The following is an 18028-nucleotide window of genomic DNA, read 5'->3' as shown; positions in this document are numbered from 1 at the left end:
ATTCAATTACCCCAAATAGTGGAAAGAATTGATTTTCTAAATAACACAGTTATTATAATAGTGTGACCATCCTTCAAAGAATTAGAATATGTAAAACACTCTTTTCAAGTATATGGGGAGCATTTGGTAAAGTTTTCTTTTTTTTTTAAGTTACCAACAAAGAGAATTTGGTCTGTACACACATTTGTGGAGACTTATGGTACGGCTATAATCACAACTGGTAAGAGCTGCACGCGTAGCTGAAAAGAACATGACTACTTCAGTTTGTGGGTATGTCGCACGCCTTGCATCTAGTTCCATCCAAAGCCTCGTGTGGCCGGAAGAGGTGCTCTTCAGAGGTGGCCTGGTCCAGTATGTGTGATGCCGGGATTAAGGGTGCAAGAGTCCTCAAGTGGGCCACTGATTGGCTTGGCACAGTTGTAGGGTTGGACAATGGGAAGGCCCATGCTGGGTGTGGGTGGCACCATAAATGGTGGGTACCCTGGAGGGGATAAAAGGAGAGCGGCAGAAATACCACAGTATTTCTCCTACATGAGGCTCCTCTCCCACCCTGCTTTGGACCAGCAAACTTTGGACTGAAATCTCTACAAACTGTGAGCTGGAATAAATCTTTTCTTCTCTAACTTTTTGGTTTTTTAATGTATTTTTTTGTTTTTTTGTACAGGGTCTCACTAGGCAGCTCAGACTCATAGTGATCGTCCTGTTTTCAGCCTCCCCAAAGCTGAGATTATAGGTGTGCGCCACCACGACTCTGGTCAAGCGCTCAGTGCACCAGGGGCCCAGGCCCGGGCCAGTGCCACATGTGGTGCCAGGGATCGAACTCCGGTCCATGTGCTTGCCTGGTCAAGTCCTTTAACTTTTTATGTTGAGTATTTCGTTTTAGCAATGAGAAAAGTAGCTAAGTTTACATGCTGTATACAGATTAAGTTTAATTATACTTTTCAAATTTTCTTTATAATCTTTAATATATTATTAATAGAAATGTGTTAAAAATCTACTACTGAGAGTGGATTTGTCAAATTCTTGAAATGATTTTTTTCTTTTTTTCTTTTTGTGGTACTGGGGATCAAACTTAGAACCTTGTGCTTGCCAGGCAGGTGCTTACGCTACTGGGCTATCTCCTCATCCCCTTGAATATTATTTTAATTTTTTGGTATTTAATGCACACAAGTGCATATAACTTTCTAAAAATTTTAATTTGCTCCTCAGTATGTAATCCTCTCTTTGGTAATGTGTTGATTAAAAGGCAATTCTGTATGACAGAATAGTTACTTCAATTTTTTTTATTATCAATAAATATTTACATTGTTTTTCTTTCAACTTTTCTGTGTCCTACGTTAAAATCGTATTGTAAACAAAATTTAGCAAGATTTTGTTTTAGTATGTGTCTGCTTGTCTGTCTTTTACACAGATGAAGCCAACTTATATTGACTGACTTTTGCAATATACTTAGATTCACTCCCAAGGACTTATTCTGAATTTTGTATTTATTCTGATTGTTCAATCCTTTCCATCTTTGTCTTGTTTCTTTTTCTTGCCTTATGGATTAAGGTTTTTAGTCTTTTTCATTTGACTTTCTCCTATCATTATTTTATTTATTTTTTATTGTAGGGCAGGGTCTACAGGGTGTTCAAGGTCTCACTACCAGATTGGACTCATAATGATCCTCCTGTTTACGGCCTCCCAAGAGCTGAGATTACAGATGTGCACCACTACTCCCAGTCTCAACTGCTGTTTCAGAGTGCCCCAAGGGTGGGGCCTGGCACGGCAGGCCCGGGGATTGAACCCCTAGCCCCTGTGTCTAATTGCAAGTGCTTTAATCTGCTGAGCTATTTGGCTGGCCCTTCCTATCATTAATAGAGAAGGTACACATTCCATATCTATCATTTTTGTGGCTGCCACAGAAAATTTATCACGCTTATTTAACTGAGTTTTAATTAGTATCTTTACCTACGTACTAAATAGCATGATGACCTCAGTTCACTCTGACTTTAATCACGTATTTCCTCACTTTGTGTTATAAGGATTCTGTTTCTAGTTTCTTATTTATTTAGAGATAAGGTCTCTATATGCTTCAGGCTGGCCTTGAACTCACTTTGTAGCCCTGGCTAACCTCATACTTGTGTGAGTCCTCCTGGCTTAGGGCCCCCACCCCAGTGCTGGGATTATAGGCATGTGCCCTCATGCCTGGTTATTTTCATTTTAAAACGCTAACATATCATGTTATTGTGATTGTTTTATGTTCCTGCATTTATGGCTTTTATCTACCTATCAGATGATCTTTCCTAAGTATTCTTTATTACATTCTGCATGCTCCTTTGGGTTCATTTATCATCTTCCTCCTCTACACTCTAGAAATTTCTTTCATGAAGTTCTGTTGGTAGTAAACCCTCTGTTTCTCTTTGATGACAATGACTTTATTTTCTCTTTCCTTCTTAATGTGTAGTTTTATTTGCTGGATATAAATTTAAGTTGATGATTTTTAGGCACTTTGAAAATATCATTTCAGTATCTTTTTTTTAAAGAGAAAAAAAACCCCAAAATTTTCAAACAAGATGATAACAGGGTAACAATGGTTAATGCATTGCATATTGTTATCATTAAATTAGTTTCTCAGAGTACAAGATATGGGCATTTGATCATGCAAACAATATTTGCATAAACTTTTCAATTAATTAAGAGAAATTGCTAATATAACTATCTTACCTCATTTCACTATCTTTTGTCTTTTATTGTTTCTTTTCTTTTTTAAAAAAATGTATTTAATATAGGGTCTCACTACACAGATCAGACTCTTAGTGATCCTCCTGTTTGCAGCCTCCCAAACTCTTGGATTACAGGTGCGCACCGCCATGCCCAGTCTCAGTCGCCGTCTCAGGGTGCCCTGAGGGCGGGGCCAGCACAACACGCCAGGGATCGAACCCCAGTCCCTGTGCCTTCCTAAAGCACGTGCTTTAATCTGCTGAGTTTTATTGTTTCTGAAAGAGTATTTATAAAGGAACAATACACTGAAAGCTATCTTCTCTATGTGCTTTGAATCATTTGTTTTCAGTGTTCTTGGGTTTCACGTGACTGCACATACAAGCTTCTTACTGCCCTATGTGGGACTCACTAAGCCTATGGGATTCAAATCCCTGTGCGGGATTTGAGAATTCATATATGTCATAAATATTAGAAAATACTTTCATTGTGTCTTTAAATATTTAGGATATTCCATTGTCTTTTTTCCTTCCAGAATTCCAATTAGTCATATGTTGGATCTTTTCAGAATTACTTCTATGGGCCCGCCCAAATAGCTCAGCAGATTAAAGTGCCTGCAAGCAGGCCCAGGGGTCAGGGGTTTGATCCCTGGACCCCCACGGTGTGCTGAGAGGGCAACTGAGACTGGGCGTGGTGGCGCATCCCAGCTCTTGGGAGGCTGTAAACAGGCAGATCACTACGAGTCCAATCTAGTAGTGAGACCCTGAATACACTGTAGACCCTTCCCTGAAATACAAACAAACAAAAAAGAATTACTTCTATGATCTTAAATTCTCTTTCTCATTCTTTACCATATAGTATTTTTATATTCTGTGTAATTTCTTCTAGCTTATTAACTCTTTCTTCAGCTGTATCTATTCAATTGTTTTTTAATTTCATTACTAACATTTTCCTGCTTCCAGAAATCCTATTTCGCTCTTTTTCACATTTACCTGTCCAATTTTGACCATTTTTTTCTTTTATCATCTTTTTAGTAATTTCTTAAAACATTTATTTTGACAAACTAAACATGCTTATCTTAAATCTATAACTGAGCAGTTCATAATATTTACAATAATTATGCGGTAAATCTCTAGTTCATTGTTCCTGGTGAGAATGCTCATGGGGTCCTGTTACTCATGTCTTTGGCAGTTTCTGATTTTCAGCACATTTTCCTTGGAATTTTATCTCTGCGAGTTCTTCGTGGCCTAGGTTTAGTGTTCATTACTCTTCAAAGGAAAGAAATGTTTCTTTCTGCCTTAGGGTACTAGGAACTCAGGACAACTTCTAACCAAACTTTGATCTTAGGGACTTTCAAGTGTACTAAAGTAGTGCAAATCCTAGCTATAACTCTGTGTTTGTATAGATTTTTGATATTGAATGATCAGGGCAGACTCTTTTCATCCCCTTCTCTTCCCTCCCCTCCCCTCCCCCTTCCCCCTTCTCTTCATTTACAGCCAAGGCTGGGACAGACCTTCATTGCCTTTCTCTGATACCAGGTTTCCCAGTTTACCTCCAGAGGCTCTAGCTTTGTCTATTGGTCTATGATTCGATCACTGTCCTCCTCAGTTTCCTGAACCTGTAGGCGCAGCCTGGTAAGTCTCAGGGTGAAAACTGTTAGGATTTCGCTCTTACCCCACTGGATTTATGCTCCCTTGCTGCTCCTGGAATCAGAAGCATTTCCTTGTCTTTCATGGAAGTGTATTCATGCCACACAAAATCATGCTTTTAAAAGCTTATCCAGATTTTTTAAATGTGCTATACCAAAACAATTTATCTAAGAAACTAGGCATCCACAACTTTGAAGATATAAATTCATTCTCATAGCTTATTACATTAGCTCGAACCTCTAAAACACAATAGTGATAGTGGCCATTATTTCTGCCTTGTTCCTAACGTCGCGTCTTTGCTATTCATCTATTTAATATGTTCACTATTAGATTCTGCTTAAAACTTATTTATCACATTTGTCCTATTTAGGTAGTTTCCTCTGCTTCGTGTTTCACTTGAGGTGGCTGTTAGAGAAGTATCAAATATTATTTGACATCGACAGATAGATTTGGTTTTGCTATGAAGTTTAATGCTCTCGACCACTTGAGTTTAATAATGTGTAACGTGGCAAAAAGTCAAGATGTAATGACTGTCCCTTGCTCTCCACTGAAGCCCCACGTCTCCCTAGCTCTTTCCGTGTGGGTGATTGTCAGGTGCTCCCTGAATACACAAGCATTAGCTGTGCCCCCACTCACATGCGCACACACGAACATACATATGGCGCTCACTGTGCTTTTTAAAGCTTAGTATGACCTTTTAGAGCACTCTTCTACTATTTATTGATAAAGGAAGGATAATACGATTTCAACTGGGTCTTGAGGTTTTCATAGGTGAGAAAATGCTTCTCCCAGTTTATGAACAATAGTATATGTCATCTTTTTTTAAGATTATCTATCATATCTTTATCTATCTATCTATCTATCTATCTATCTATCTATCTATCTATCTATCTGCTACAGGGTCTTTCTACACAGCTCAGACTTGTAGCGATCCTCCTGTCTCAACCTCCCCAGCACTGGGATTACAGGCGTGCGCCACCATGGCTGGGCTGGGGGTTCTGAGCCCAGCAAGGCATGTGGTACCAGGGATGGAACATGGATTCTTGTGCTTGCCAGGCAGGGGCTCAGAGTGCCACGCTATCTCCCTAGCCCCAGTACACGCCATCTTCAACAACCCTAGGATCAGTCAAACTGTGGCTGTGATGGAAACATTCATGTCTTCACTGTCCACTGTGGTAGCCACGAGCCATATGTGCCTATTGGAACGTGACATGTAGCCAGTGTCCTGGCAGAAGTAGATTTTTAAAATGTTAACATGAGCAGCTTCATGAAGTTGGTTATTACACTGAGCAGCTCAGCTCTACGGGTTTTATAGATTTTGCAAAAATAGGGTCTTACAGAAGAGCGATATGTGCAGGCGATGAAGCCAAGACAGGAACTGAGATCTCCTTCTGGTTTGTTCCTGTCCCATTTGAGCACAGCTACTACTTCAGCTCCAGCATTTTGAAGCAGGGGAAGCAGCTCTCAAAGGCAAAAGCGCTTGCCTGGCAAGCACAAGGGTCTGAATTCAATCCCTGGTTCTCAAAAAAAAGGCAATGTGGCCAAACTTGGGGAGCTTGCCTTTCCCCTTCAGAGTCCCCCTCGCTAGGCACATGTCTAGCTGCTCAGCCCTGTACCGCCAGAGTCTCTTGAACCCGTCCTCACCCACCTGCTCCTCCTGTAGTTCGACACCCTTCTTCCTCACGCGGAGGGAAGCTCTGCCCCACAGCTCCCTCCAGAACCTCTCCGCAGCCCTCCCAGGGTCCCAGCTGACCTTTCTGGCCACATCACTTTGTTCGTGAGCCAACAGCAGTTACAATCTGTGAGCTCAAGGTCCCCTATAAGGTGGGTCACATCCCCTTTATTTGACATAAACTTTCAATTTGGAACAGTTGTTTAATTTATAGAAATACTGCAAAGACAGTACAGGTAGCTCCAGCATTCGCTGGCCTCAGGTTCTCCGACTATCACAGCTTCTACCTCCACAGCACGCTTGCCACAACTGATGACGTCACTGCTGCCGCCTGCTTTGTTCAGATTTCACTAGTTTTCCCTGAGTGGTCTTCTCCTGCTGCCAGAAAGTGTCCGGGTGCTACATGCATTCTTGTCTCCTAAGCTCCTCTGTTCTCTGACAGCTTTTCAGTCTTTCCTTAGTTTTCATGACCATATCATTTGTGAGGAGTGCTGGCTTTTCCATGTGTTTTTCTCATGGGGTGAGTGGGACTTGGGCAAGGAGGACCGTCCAGGTAGGGGGCCACAGAGGTGAGGGACCACAGAGATGGGGGACCACAGAGGTGGGGGACCACAGAGGTTGGGGACCACAGAGGTGAGGAACTACAGAGGTGAGGGACCACAGAAGTAGAGGACCACAGATGTGGGGGGCCACAGAGGTGAGAGACCACAGAGGTGGAGGACCATAGAGGTGGGGGACCATAGAGGTGGGGGACCACAGATGTGGGGGATCACAGAGGTAGGGGACTACAGAGGTGAGGGACCACAAAGGTAGGGGACCACAGGGGTAGGGGACCATAGGGGTAGGGGACCACAGAGGTGGGGGACCACAGAAGTAGAGGACCACAGAGGTGGGGGACCACAGAAGTAGAGGACCACAGAAGTAGAGGACCACAGAGGTAGGGGACCACAGAAGTAGGGGACCACAGAGGTAGAGGACCACAGATGTGGGGGATCACAGAGGTAGGGGACTACAGAGGTGAGGGACCACAAAGGTAGGGGACCACAGGGGTAGGGGACCACAGGGGTAGGGGACCACAGAGGTAGGGGACCACAGGTGTAGGGGACCACAGAGGTGAGGGACCACAAAGGTAGAGGACCACAGAGGTGGGGGATCACAGAGGTAGGGGACTACAGAGGTGAGGGACCACAAAGGTAGGGGACCACAGGGGTAGAGGACCACAGAGGTGGGGGGCCACAGAGGTAGGGGGCCACAGAGGTTGCCATCATGGCCTTCCCCTATATTGCTCCCTGCAGCCCAGTCACTAAACTCGGCTTTCTCAAGTAGACAGTCAGGCTCTATCTCCTTAGTGGGGCTGTACCTATAGACGCTATTTAGGATGCTTTTATGAGGGAGCTGACTTTTTGTTCCTATTTATTCATTTACTCCGTTATTTCTATCAGAAGGGAATTAAGGGTATCTATTTTATTTTTATAGTTTTTATTTTTATTAGTCCACATTTGTGGTATATAACGTTCACTTTCCTTATGGCGAGTGGGCACGTATACATACACAACACATCTTTTTTTTGGTGGTGGTACCAGGGATTGAACTCACGACCTTGCGCTTGCCAGGTAAGTACTTATTCTACTGAGCTACGTCCCCAGCCCCTACATAACACATTGTAATTCTTATTCCATCCCCTTTCCATTTGAGGAAGATCTAACTCCCTATTTCCTACTATTTAGCTTTCATTTTGCTCTTTATATATTTTGGGTTTCTCACGTAAAAGAAACCGTTCATTATTTAAGCCTGTGAGTCTGATTTATGTAACAGCATCCCGGTCTCAAGGAGCATCCATTTTCCTACAGTGCCTCAAGTGCGTCCTGTATGGCACAAGGGTATTTATTTTAGACTTTGCATTTCAATCTGTTATTAATACCACCCCCACTTCCTTCCTGCGGATTCTAGCCTCAGCCCTTGGTAACTCTTGTGGGCTGGTTTTAGATATTTTCACCATGTAGACCCATCTATATTTGTGTTTTTGCTTTTGGTTTCTGTCTTTCTTGTTTTAGCACTTCTTTTTGGCACTGTAAATTGGCTCATTTTTTATATTTCTAGCTCAATTCCTAAAATGAGCCCTTTCGAAGATACCTTGGTTCGTTCCTATTATTTGAGATGCTAGAAACCAAGATCTCGGCACAGGGTCTCGGCTTCTTTGCTGGTACACGGCCCACCCAGCCACTGTGACAGGCACCCACCGGCCTGCTCCTTGTCTCTGTAACACTCGCCTGCCCCTCAGCAAACTCCACAGGGCTTCCTCGCAATCCTGCTGTCGTGCTGGCCAGAATCTGCTTCCCTTTCCCCATCTGACTGAAATTCTGCTCCTTCCACAGGGTTCCGTTCAAACTGCCCCTCTTTCACAAAGCCTTTTCTAAACATCTCCTCGTGTCCCCTAGCCCTTTGGACTACCATGCTGAGAGGAACCTGAGGATAGCACTGGGTCACATTTACTTTTACATCCCCCAACTCAGCAGTTAGCAGATGGTCAACCAAATGGCTTTTGCTTAATGAATCTTACTCGGTTAGGTTAACATGAATATAAAATTCACTGTTTAGGGTACATCAGGGAGAAAACTACACACACACACACACACACACACACACACACACACACTCCTACCTATAAAACAAAACCCCTTCTACAGAAATTCTATGACTAACACCTCCTTCTTGGTCTCACACTTGGCGATGCCCTATTTCAGTCATATTGATAAGGGGAAAAACTGATCTTGGCTGGGTAACCTCCAAATGATACAGGGAGCCTCCAAATGATACAGAGGAAAAATAATCTCCCAACCTGACCTGCACGAGTTTGTGTTCTCTAAAAGTGAACAAGGAATTTTAGGAACAAACGGAGGTTATGAGCAGAATATATTTACTGGGGAAAGAAAGCTCCTTTCCCAGAGAGGGACAGGAGGGGGCTCTGGGTGCACTGTCCCTAGGAAGCTGTCTCTTCCAGGGACTTTTATAGAGTAAAACCATGTGGTGAGGCAGGACTATGGTGGTGGAGAACATGGGAACTCACTTAGGTGGGCATGAGGTGGGACAAAACTATGGTCAACCAATGAGATTACAAGCACCATTGCGCAGGTAAAATTGATTAAGTTCAAGACAAAATGGGGAAGCAAGTCATGTAGCAAGTGGGTATGAACGTAAAACAGGACTTTATCTGGTAGCCACCAGAGAATGATTCTTCAGGCTTTCTCAGGGTGAAGATCAATCCTAGATGCTAATCTTTAGGGAGCTTAGCATTTGTTTGATCTCTGGTCTTTAGGTCTGGCTCACAGCAGGAGCATCCGTCCCTCTCACAGTTGTAAGGTATCTTGTCCTTTGTGTTATCTCCTTCAAGGGCCTGGACCTGTCTGACTGCCTGTAATATTTTTATCTACTTTGGCTGCCTGTAACAATATGTTACGGTGAAACCCAGAAGGAAGAACACTGTAGATTCAGCACTCTCATCCCTCCAAGTCGGCCTCATCTGTCCCCCAGTACAGGCCTGTACTCAAAGATAAGCCTCCATGAAGTCAAATGCACCATAAAAAAAACTCACTGCCATTCTAAGTTAGGACACCTTGATAAGGAACAGGCGGTGGCTCAGGGTCAAATGAACTGATTCACTGTGCTGTGTAGACGTTTCCCTGAAATCGGTATCTCCATTGACTCCATCACATTTTTTGTGATATTTGTCTCTGTAACATTCTCCATCACATTTTTTGCTTAGGTCACCTAGGTCTTAGGGATGCAAGTATCACAGGTCACCACGGACGGGATTAACTGTGTAACTGGATGCTTGGAAAAGTGTCCTAACTTGGGAAGATTCTGTGACTTTCTGGTAGGCACCACGGGGTGACAGCAGCCTCTAGAGGAACCGAGGCTGTGGCCTCTATCAGTTGCCCCAGAAATTGGTAAGTCTGGGACAAGAATAGGGGTGACTCTTTGGCAAGGGGAGGAGGCACTTTCTCCTCATTCTGTGTTTTTGGGGACTCTCCCTCTGAGGCGTGGAGAGGGCTAGAGTTGTTCCTATGACACGGATTGGATGAGTGGCATATGGATGGGCCAAATCTGGCGACTTGCTGGCAATGACCATGAGCAGTGTGTCCGGAGAAGCAACTGCCACAGCGGAGGCTGCTGTACCCTCCAGTTCCTCTGGATGGTGGTGACACCCCTTCCCGGTGCTGGCCCCCTGCATCCACCTGCAGCCAGCCCCCAGCACAACGGCAGCTCCCAGTGCCAGCCTAAGGCTCTGTCCTGCTCAGTCACTGCAGTAATGCAGTTCGGAGGTTTTTATTTCCTGTACGGCCAACTCTCAAACTGTGGTTCCAGATATGATACACAGCAGAGGGAATTTCACTCTTGCGAAATTCCTCCCGTCAGTATATAATCTTAATCTAGTCATGAGAACATCAGGGAAGTCCAGATTTAGGGATATTCTACAAAATAACTGACCAACACTCTTACGTACTACACTCATAAAATACATGGAAAGATTAAGGAACTGCTATGAAGTGAAGGGCACAAAGGAGACTTGATGATGAATACATGAGATCCTGGATTAGATTTTAGAGTCAAAACAAGACATCACATTAAAGGCTGGTAAAACCCAAAGGAAGTCTGTAATGCAGACGGACATTGTTCTAAGCTTAATCCCTTAGTCCAGATACTGGTACCACAGTCTGGAAGAGCTCCAGAATATGACCAAGGCAGGAAGTAGAAAAGGATTTTGGAGCCAGAGCAGCTAAGAAAAATGGGAAGTTCTGTGCATTGAGGCTCATAGCAAGGGCAGGAGACTAACAATGAACCGAGCACATAAGGTTCCAGGCACGTTTTTCAGAGTTTTATGGACTGGTTGGTCGGCAAGTGGGGTGGACCTGAGGCACTTTCTGTAGGCCAGAGCTTGTGATTAACAACAGGAGGAATGAAGGAGAGGGGAGAGGAAGAGTGTGTGGAGAAGCGAGTGGGGAAGTGGATGAGAATGAGGACAGGAGGAAGCCCAGAGAAGGCCTGGCTGGGCAAGGGGACGATTGCACTCCGAGAGGAAGCCGGAACTGGCGCTGCTGATCTTGACCAGAGAAGTCAGTGGAGGGATGGGGCAGACACAGGGAGCGCAAAGCGCTCTTTTGAGAAGCTTGGCTACAGAAGAAGGAAGACACTGCCATGGCTGGAGGGACTTCAAGATCCCAGGGGACATTCAAATCTCTGTCTCCAGGCTGGTCCCTCCCAGGAGCTCCTCATGTACGCTTTTTCCTGCACACCACTTTTTTCTTTCTGGGAATCCCAGCTACAGGTTTCGAATGCATATGGCCATCCTTACAGATCCAAATTTAAGTTCCCAGGAAAACCATGACTTCTGCAGCGAATCACCTTTTTGACATAAAAGCTGAAGTCTGAAATAACCTTAATCTGATTATAAGTGACAGCTGGCTGGGGGCCACACTGAAGTGTTACTGGGCTGCTTTGTCCCCCTTCCTGGAGGCGAGGTGACTTCGGGACTGTGTCCCCTTACTCTGGGGCCTTGCACTACTCTTGCTCTGAAAGCCTAGCACAGAATATGTCCAGATAGTTTCAGATCCCGATGAGAGGTTTGCTGGAGGGGTCGAGAGCTGCATCACCGGGAGAGACTCCATGAGGCTCGTGGCTTCTCACCCCTCCATGCGCCAAAGGCTCTTCATTTCCATTCTGTATTCAGTTTACGACATTTAAATATTAATACTCATTAAGATTGATGTTTGAGTCTCAAATCAGCTTAGCTTCCTAGAAGTTACGAGATTTTTATATGAGCCATTCATTCACCCATTCGATATACATTGATTTAGTGCTAGAGAAGCCTGGATAAATAAATACAGGGCTCGGAACCTTGGGAGCCCGTGTGCATTTACAGAAACGGCTATAAACAACATGCGAAGCCTGACAGGCATGACCATGTACTACATGTGTATGTGTGCAGATCTGTACTTGTACTGGTCACGAACCCCTCATCCAAAATGTGCAGGACTGGAAGAGCCTCAAATTTCAGAACGTCTTCAGATTTGGGTCTGTCTGCCTATTCACCCACATACGCACACATATACACATATACAACTACCTCAAGGCTGGCCGTCAGGTCTAAACCCAGAACTCATGTACGCTTCACAGGCCTTGGGGTACTTACACAGCCTGAAAAGGAACTTTAAAAAATATTTTTGGTGCCCCTATATTTTTTTCTTTTTTTCTGTATTTTAGAGAAGGGTCTACAGGTGTTCAGGGTCTCACTACTAGATAGGACTCGTAGTGATCCGCCTGTTTACACTTCCCAAGAGCTGGGATTACAGGCTCGAGCCACCATGCCCAGTCTCATTTGCCATCTTAGCGCGCCCTGGGAGTGGGGCCAGGAAGGCAGGCCCAGGGATCGAACCCCTGGCCCCTGCGCTTGCTTGCAGGCGCTTTAATCCAGTGCGCCTATGTTTTGAGTGTAACTCATCACATAGGCTCAGGTGTGTGGAATTTTCCACTTGTGGCAGCATTTGGAGCACGCTGGATTCTCATATTAGAGGTGTTCACCCTGCATGTGTGTGTGTGTGTGTACACCTAGACCTGCACATACCATGCACATGTGTAGGCTGTGTACTCCCTCAGATACATATATGAGGAGGGTGAGCATAGAAAAGCACTTAGCTGTCTTTCTGGATGTGACTGTCCTGGGTCCAAGGGGCAGAGATAAGATTGGGTGGATGAGCAATAATGATTCCCCAAGGAGATAAAGGAGGAAAGGTAGCAGAGGCAGAAAGAAGAGCATGGCGAGTATCAGGGTATGACTGTGCACGGGGTACTTATAATGCAGCGGTGGAGGATTGGATAGTAAAACCAACCACAGTGGGTCCAGACACTCACTGACATTTGCTAGGCGGCGGGTGCTGTTCTGAGGGCTTTCTATCCACGGCCGCATGGTGAGAGCTGCAGGCCAGGAGCAGCCAGTGGTGAGGCTGCACACAGCCAGCGTTAGAACAGCGAAAGGCTCGGAATGCTATGCTAAGGTGTCTGGGAGTGTGCTGGGGGGACAGCCACTGGCAGCTCTCAGGTAGGACTGGAGAGACTGCGCCTGAGATGTCGAAGGCTCCTTAGCCGGCTGCAGAGGCAACAGAGCAGAAGGACTAGGATGAGGGGGAAGTGGGAAGCTTCTTCAGCAGATGCGACAGAGGCAACCCAGAGAGTGGCACTGCACAGGCTGGATGAGGAGAGATTCTGAGCAAGCAGAAACAGGCCTTCCGACACACGATGCATGAGACCAGACTGTCATGGAGAGAAAAGAGGTACCTTTGGAGGAGAAGATGAACTCAGTTGGGAGGCCAGGGGAGGTAGCTAGCTGGCAGCTAGACCCGGAGCCTAGGGCCTGGGTGGGAGGGCATCTGGGGCAGGGATAAAACGAGGCCTGGTGAGGAAACCCCATTCACTCAAGGTGGATTCGTGCTTTGCACATAGAGGTCGCGCCTGAATTCTCCCTTCCAGCCCCTCTCCCATGCTCATTTCCACATGAACAGCTGGGAAGCAACACCAGTGTACGTACTCACCTGCACAGCGGAGATGCACAGTGGAGACACACGTCGACCTGAACAGCAGAGGTACATACCCACACATACTGTCACCCACACAGAGGGGGACACACACAGGTCCACAGACCATCAAGGAACAGACGTGCACATGTCCACAGATGATACAGAAACACACAGGCCCACAGGACACACGCACAGGCACATACACACACCCATAGGTCACAGAGGGCCACACACACACAGATCACAGGAACATATATACACAGATCCATAAGCGAGAGGGACACACACACAGGACCATAAGTCACAGAGGAATACACACTCCTATACATACAAGAATCCCAGAAGGACACACACACACGTCTGTAGATCACAGAAGAACGTATGCACTCAGTCCACAGAGAAGACAGCCATGCACACACAGCCACGGGTCACAGGACACAGGCATATGTACCCATGAATGAGAGTCTAAAATCACGCCCTCCCCATGTAGATACACCTAGAGAGGCCACGGCTGCAAGGCCCTCCAGGGGAACGCAGCACCCGCCTCGCGGGGACCCGGCGGCCACCTGGCCATGCTCGACGCGCTCCTACCAAAGAGCTTCTGCAGCACTTGTCCGTCGTATAAATCTTCGGCCAGGTCCTTCACGATGATTCTCTCTCCGACCAGCACATCATTAACCCAGTCAATTAACACCTACAGAGAGAGGACAAGAGAAGAGGCATGGGGTGTTTTCACACAGACCAGCTTTTGTAATCTAAATGATCTGCCCATAAAGACAGCAGAGTGACCCACAGCACCCAGTGCCACAGGCAGGCAGGTGCCAGTAGGAGTCTGGAAGTGCTGTGTGCTCTGGGCATCAGCCCTTGGGGCTGGCAGTATCAGCATCTCTGCTGATCTCTTCTGGCCCCATCACTGTTTCCCTAACAGCAAACAGCGGTCTCAGGGCAGGTGGGCTCTGGTGTTACACAGACGGGTTGAAACCCAGCTCTACGACGGCGCGGCTCTGTGTGCCACTTCACTGATTGTGTGTGTGTGTGCCTCTGGCATCTAGGAGTGTGTGTCCACTCCTCTGTGACCTTTGGTGTGGGCACCTGTTTGTCACCTATGACCTTGTGCCTGTGTAGCCCCGTGAGCTACGAATCTGAGCCTCGGCTTCCCTATCTCCAAAACACTATGCGAGTATCTCCCATGTTAGATGGTGCAGAAGAGTCACCCAGTGACAGTGGATTAAAAGCAGTCCGATTCCTGTGTGAAGCACCCTCCCCTCAGGACAGTCGACGAGGGGTCCCCCATCCTAGGGATGACTGGTCACCGTGGGAGGAAATAGGCTCAGCCGAGCTCACAGAGCTCACAGCTGCAGACGGCAGAGATCCCTGGCCTCCAGGCCCTCAGCAGCTGTCACTGGCCGAGACCTGCATGTGCCAGGCAGATGCTCTGTCACCGCAAACACCATCCTTGGGATGCACGTATCACCAGCCCATTTTTCACTTGTATACTGCTTTTTAAATTTTCCTTTCTTTTTTGCTAAGTATTTATATAGAACCAAATCATCTTCGTCATGTTCCTTATCTCTGAGACACAATATCAACAGCTGCAACTTAAAGGAGGAGCATTTTGCTTTGGCAGAGGGCTCAGGGGAGGAGAAGCTGCTCACTTTGTGGTACCCCGGAAACACAACCTGGACCCAGAATGGTTCCATCTCTCTCAGAGTTGATGCAGGAGCCCTGTCTCCCTACAGGATGGAGCACGCAGCTTGGACTCAGAGTGACCCTCCTGTTTCAGCCTCCCCAGTGCTGGGATTAAAGGCATACACCACCATGCGAGGTCCTGATGGCCTGCTTGGTGCACCAAGGGCTGGGCCAGCTCAGGCGTGTGGTGCCGGGGACTGAATCCGGGTCCCTGTGTTTGCCTATGCAGGCACTTAGACCTCTAAGCCATCATCTGCGCGACCCATGGCCACCTTCTTTCTAGGACTTGGACTCTAGGGTAAGGCCCAGATATAGGCAGGAAACAGGGCTATTTATCTACTTCCTCTGAGGAGCCTGAGGCTACATGTCCTCATGGGCTCAGGTCCTGCCAATGTGAACTCCTTGGTCCTGACTTCTCTGGTGCTTATGCCCAACACTGTCCAAGGGGCACTGGTCAGGTCAGAGGGCAACTGCAGACCCTGAGCTGCCCGAGGGAGGCACTGCTGTGACTGCAGCAGCTCCACAGACACCTGCTGAGTGGGGACACCCGGGCTGCCTCCCCCAGCTCCTCACCTTCATCAGTTCTTGGAGTTTAGGGTCACTGCGTGAGTTTGGATCCACCATCGTCCGCACTTCATTCTCCTCTTTAAAAAAGAAAAAGCAGTGAGTGGAGCGGCTGCGCGGGGAGGTGTTAAACTCGGGCAAAGGGGCAGGAGGCCATTACCCAGCATGGTGTCCTCCGGGTCCAGCTCAAAGGGGATGGGGCTGAGGGGCAGGTTGATGGCGTTCATGCCCTCTTCCTGAAGCTCTGAGACTGAAAGAGAAGGAAGAACTGGTCACTTTGAGGCGGCTGACCACAGGGGGCTCACATCTTATCTGGGTAGCACTTGTGTTTGACACTGAAATGGAGGAAAAGCCTCATCAGGGTTAGATTACAGCTGTTACTCAGCCAGCAATCGATCTATGGCTTCGCCCGGCTGAAAGGATCTAATTATTCCCTTCATCTCACCTCTTCCGCAGGTCATTTCCCTGGCTTTCCAGGGAATGAAAATGAGAAGGTCTCGCTGGGCCTGGTGCCACAGGCCTATAATCCCAGCACTCCGGAGGCCGTGGGAGAAGGGTCTCAAGTTGGAGCTCAGCCTAGGTAATTTAGTGACTTGGTAAGCCCCATCTCAAAATAAAAAATCTGCACTGCAGACGGGACTCCATTTCTGGCCTTGATACAATAATCCCCAGAGCAGAAAAAAAAAAGGGTACACAGAGGCCTCCCCTTTATAGAAAGGCACCTCCCCTCAGCAAAGATCTCAGGGTGAACAGAAGCAAGGTGGGCATCATGTTGGCTGCGAGGGCCCCGCCTGCTGCCCATGCCTCCTTCCAGGCTGGGTCTAATGTGAACCTTGTCACCTCAGGCCACCCTCCCTGGACTGTAGCTCTGTTCTGGCTTTCCTGGCCTCCCTGCAGCCTCCATACCACAGATTGCATCAGGACCTCTCTGTCCTGATCTTTCTCTGGGCTCTGGGCTGGGCTGGTGAGCTCTCATGGTTGTGGGACCCCAGGGCCAGGCAAGGTTACCTCTCCAAGTCTGTTTCTCCTGCTGAAAATGAAGTGTTCTCCCGGGATGACCAGCATCCACTTTTCAAATCCTAGAAATTTACAATTCTGTTTTGCTGAACAGTACTGAAAGGGGTTAAGGACCACTCAAGACTGGCAACCTGCTCTTCCATGAGCACCCTCCACCCCCTGCAAGGAGCCCTGGGAAAAAAATCCCCACCACCCACCCTACTGTGGGACGGGCACCCGCTGCATGTTTGCCGACCTCGGATGACCCTGCCTGGGAGCCAACTCACAGCCTCTTACTTTTCACCAATTAAGCATAGAAAGACCATTTTTGCTGAAGGTGTTGGTCACTAAGAGGTTCTTAAGGAGCTAACACAGGAGCTGCCACCAACCTTAATAAAAGCAATGGGCCATCTTTCTATTTAATTTTTTTTTCTTTTTATTGACTCTGGCCTCCCTGACTGCCAGCATAGGTTTGCAAGAACTCTTAAGCAACAGGCAGCCAGTTACAAAGAGTTCTTTCAAGTCGGCAGACTCACTGATAGCTGCAGTTGGATAGGGAATGAGCCTGTCTGATGGAGCGGGAAAGCAAGCGCTGGGGTTCACTCCCTTAGCAGGCCCTGGCCCAGCACGTGGACGTCACCCAGCGACTGCCTCCGATCTCCAGATCCATAGCCAGCCAGCCTTCAGTAGAATTCTTGTCCACAAAACACAAGAGAAAGATAATGGGTTGCAACTTCAAAGTTTCAATGATTTTGGAAGGAAGAGATTGCATTTTTTTTTTTTTTTTGTGGAACCGGGGATTGAACTCAGGCCCTTGCGCTTGCCAGGGAAGCGGTTATTCCACTGAGCCATCTTCCTGGCCCCTTAGATTGCATTTATTTTCTAGCTGACTACACCTGCTTCCTTATGGTCTTATGATTTCTTCTAATATGTCCTTGCAGCCTAATAGATTACTTTTCCACCAGCTATTTCTCATAAAAAGATACAACTATTTTTTTTAGGAGACAGGGTCTCACTAAGTTTCCCAGGCTGGATTCAAACTTGTGATCCCTCTGCCTAAGTCCCCGGAGTTGCTGGGATTACAAGGATGGATGGACCACCATGCCCAGGACACACAACTGCACACGCAGTGGGCAGCACAAATGAAATTATCTCACATATGAGTGCAAGCCTCAGCTTCCAGCTAG

General features: G+C 46.9%; 1 protein-coding gene across 1 annotated transcript in view; it reads right to left on the bottom strand.

Annotated features, from left to right (window-relative positions):
• Window positions 1–18028, bottom strand: part of Parva (parvin alpha) — a 158443-nt gene that overhangs the window by 33524 nt on the left and 106891 nt on the right. The window contains exons 2-4 of the mRNA XM_004634882.3: window positions 16006–16095; window positions 15855–15925; window positions 14184–14286 (exon numbers count right to left, since the gene is read on the bottom strand). Of these exons, the coding sequence (XP_004634939.2) occupies window positions 14184–14286; window positions 15855–15925; window positions 16006–16095 (264 nt within the window). The remainder of the gene's footprint in view (window positions 1–14183; window positions 14287–15854; window positions 15926–16005; window positions 16096–18028) is intronic.

This window comes from Octodon degus, unplaced genomic scaffold (assembly GCF_000260255.1).
Source record: "Octodon degus isolate 3935 unplaced genomic scaffold, OctDeg1.0 scaffold00067, whole genome shotgun sequence".
NCBI lineage: Eukaryota > Metazoa > Chordata > Mammalia > Rodentia > Octodontidae > Octodon > Octodon degus.
Note: the sequence above shows the minus strand (reverse complement) of the source record. Positions and strands in the feature narration are given on the sequence as shown.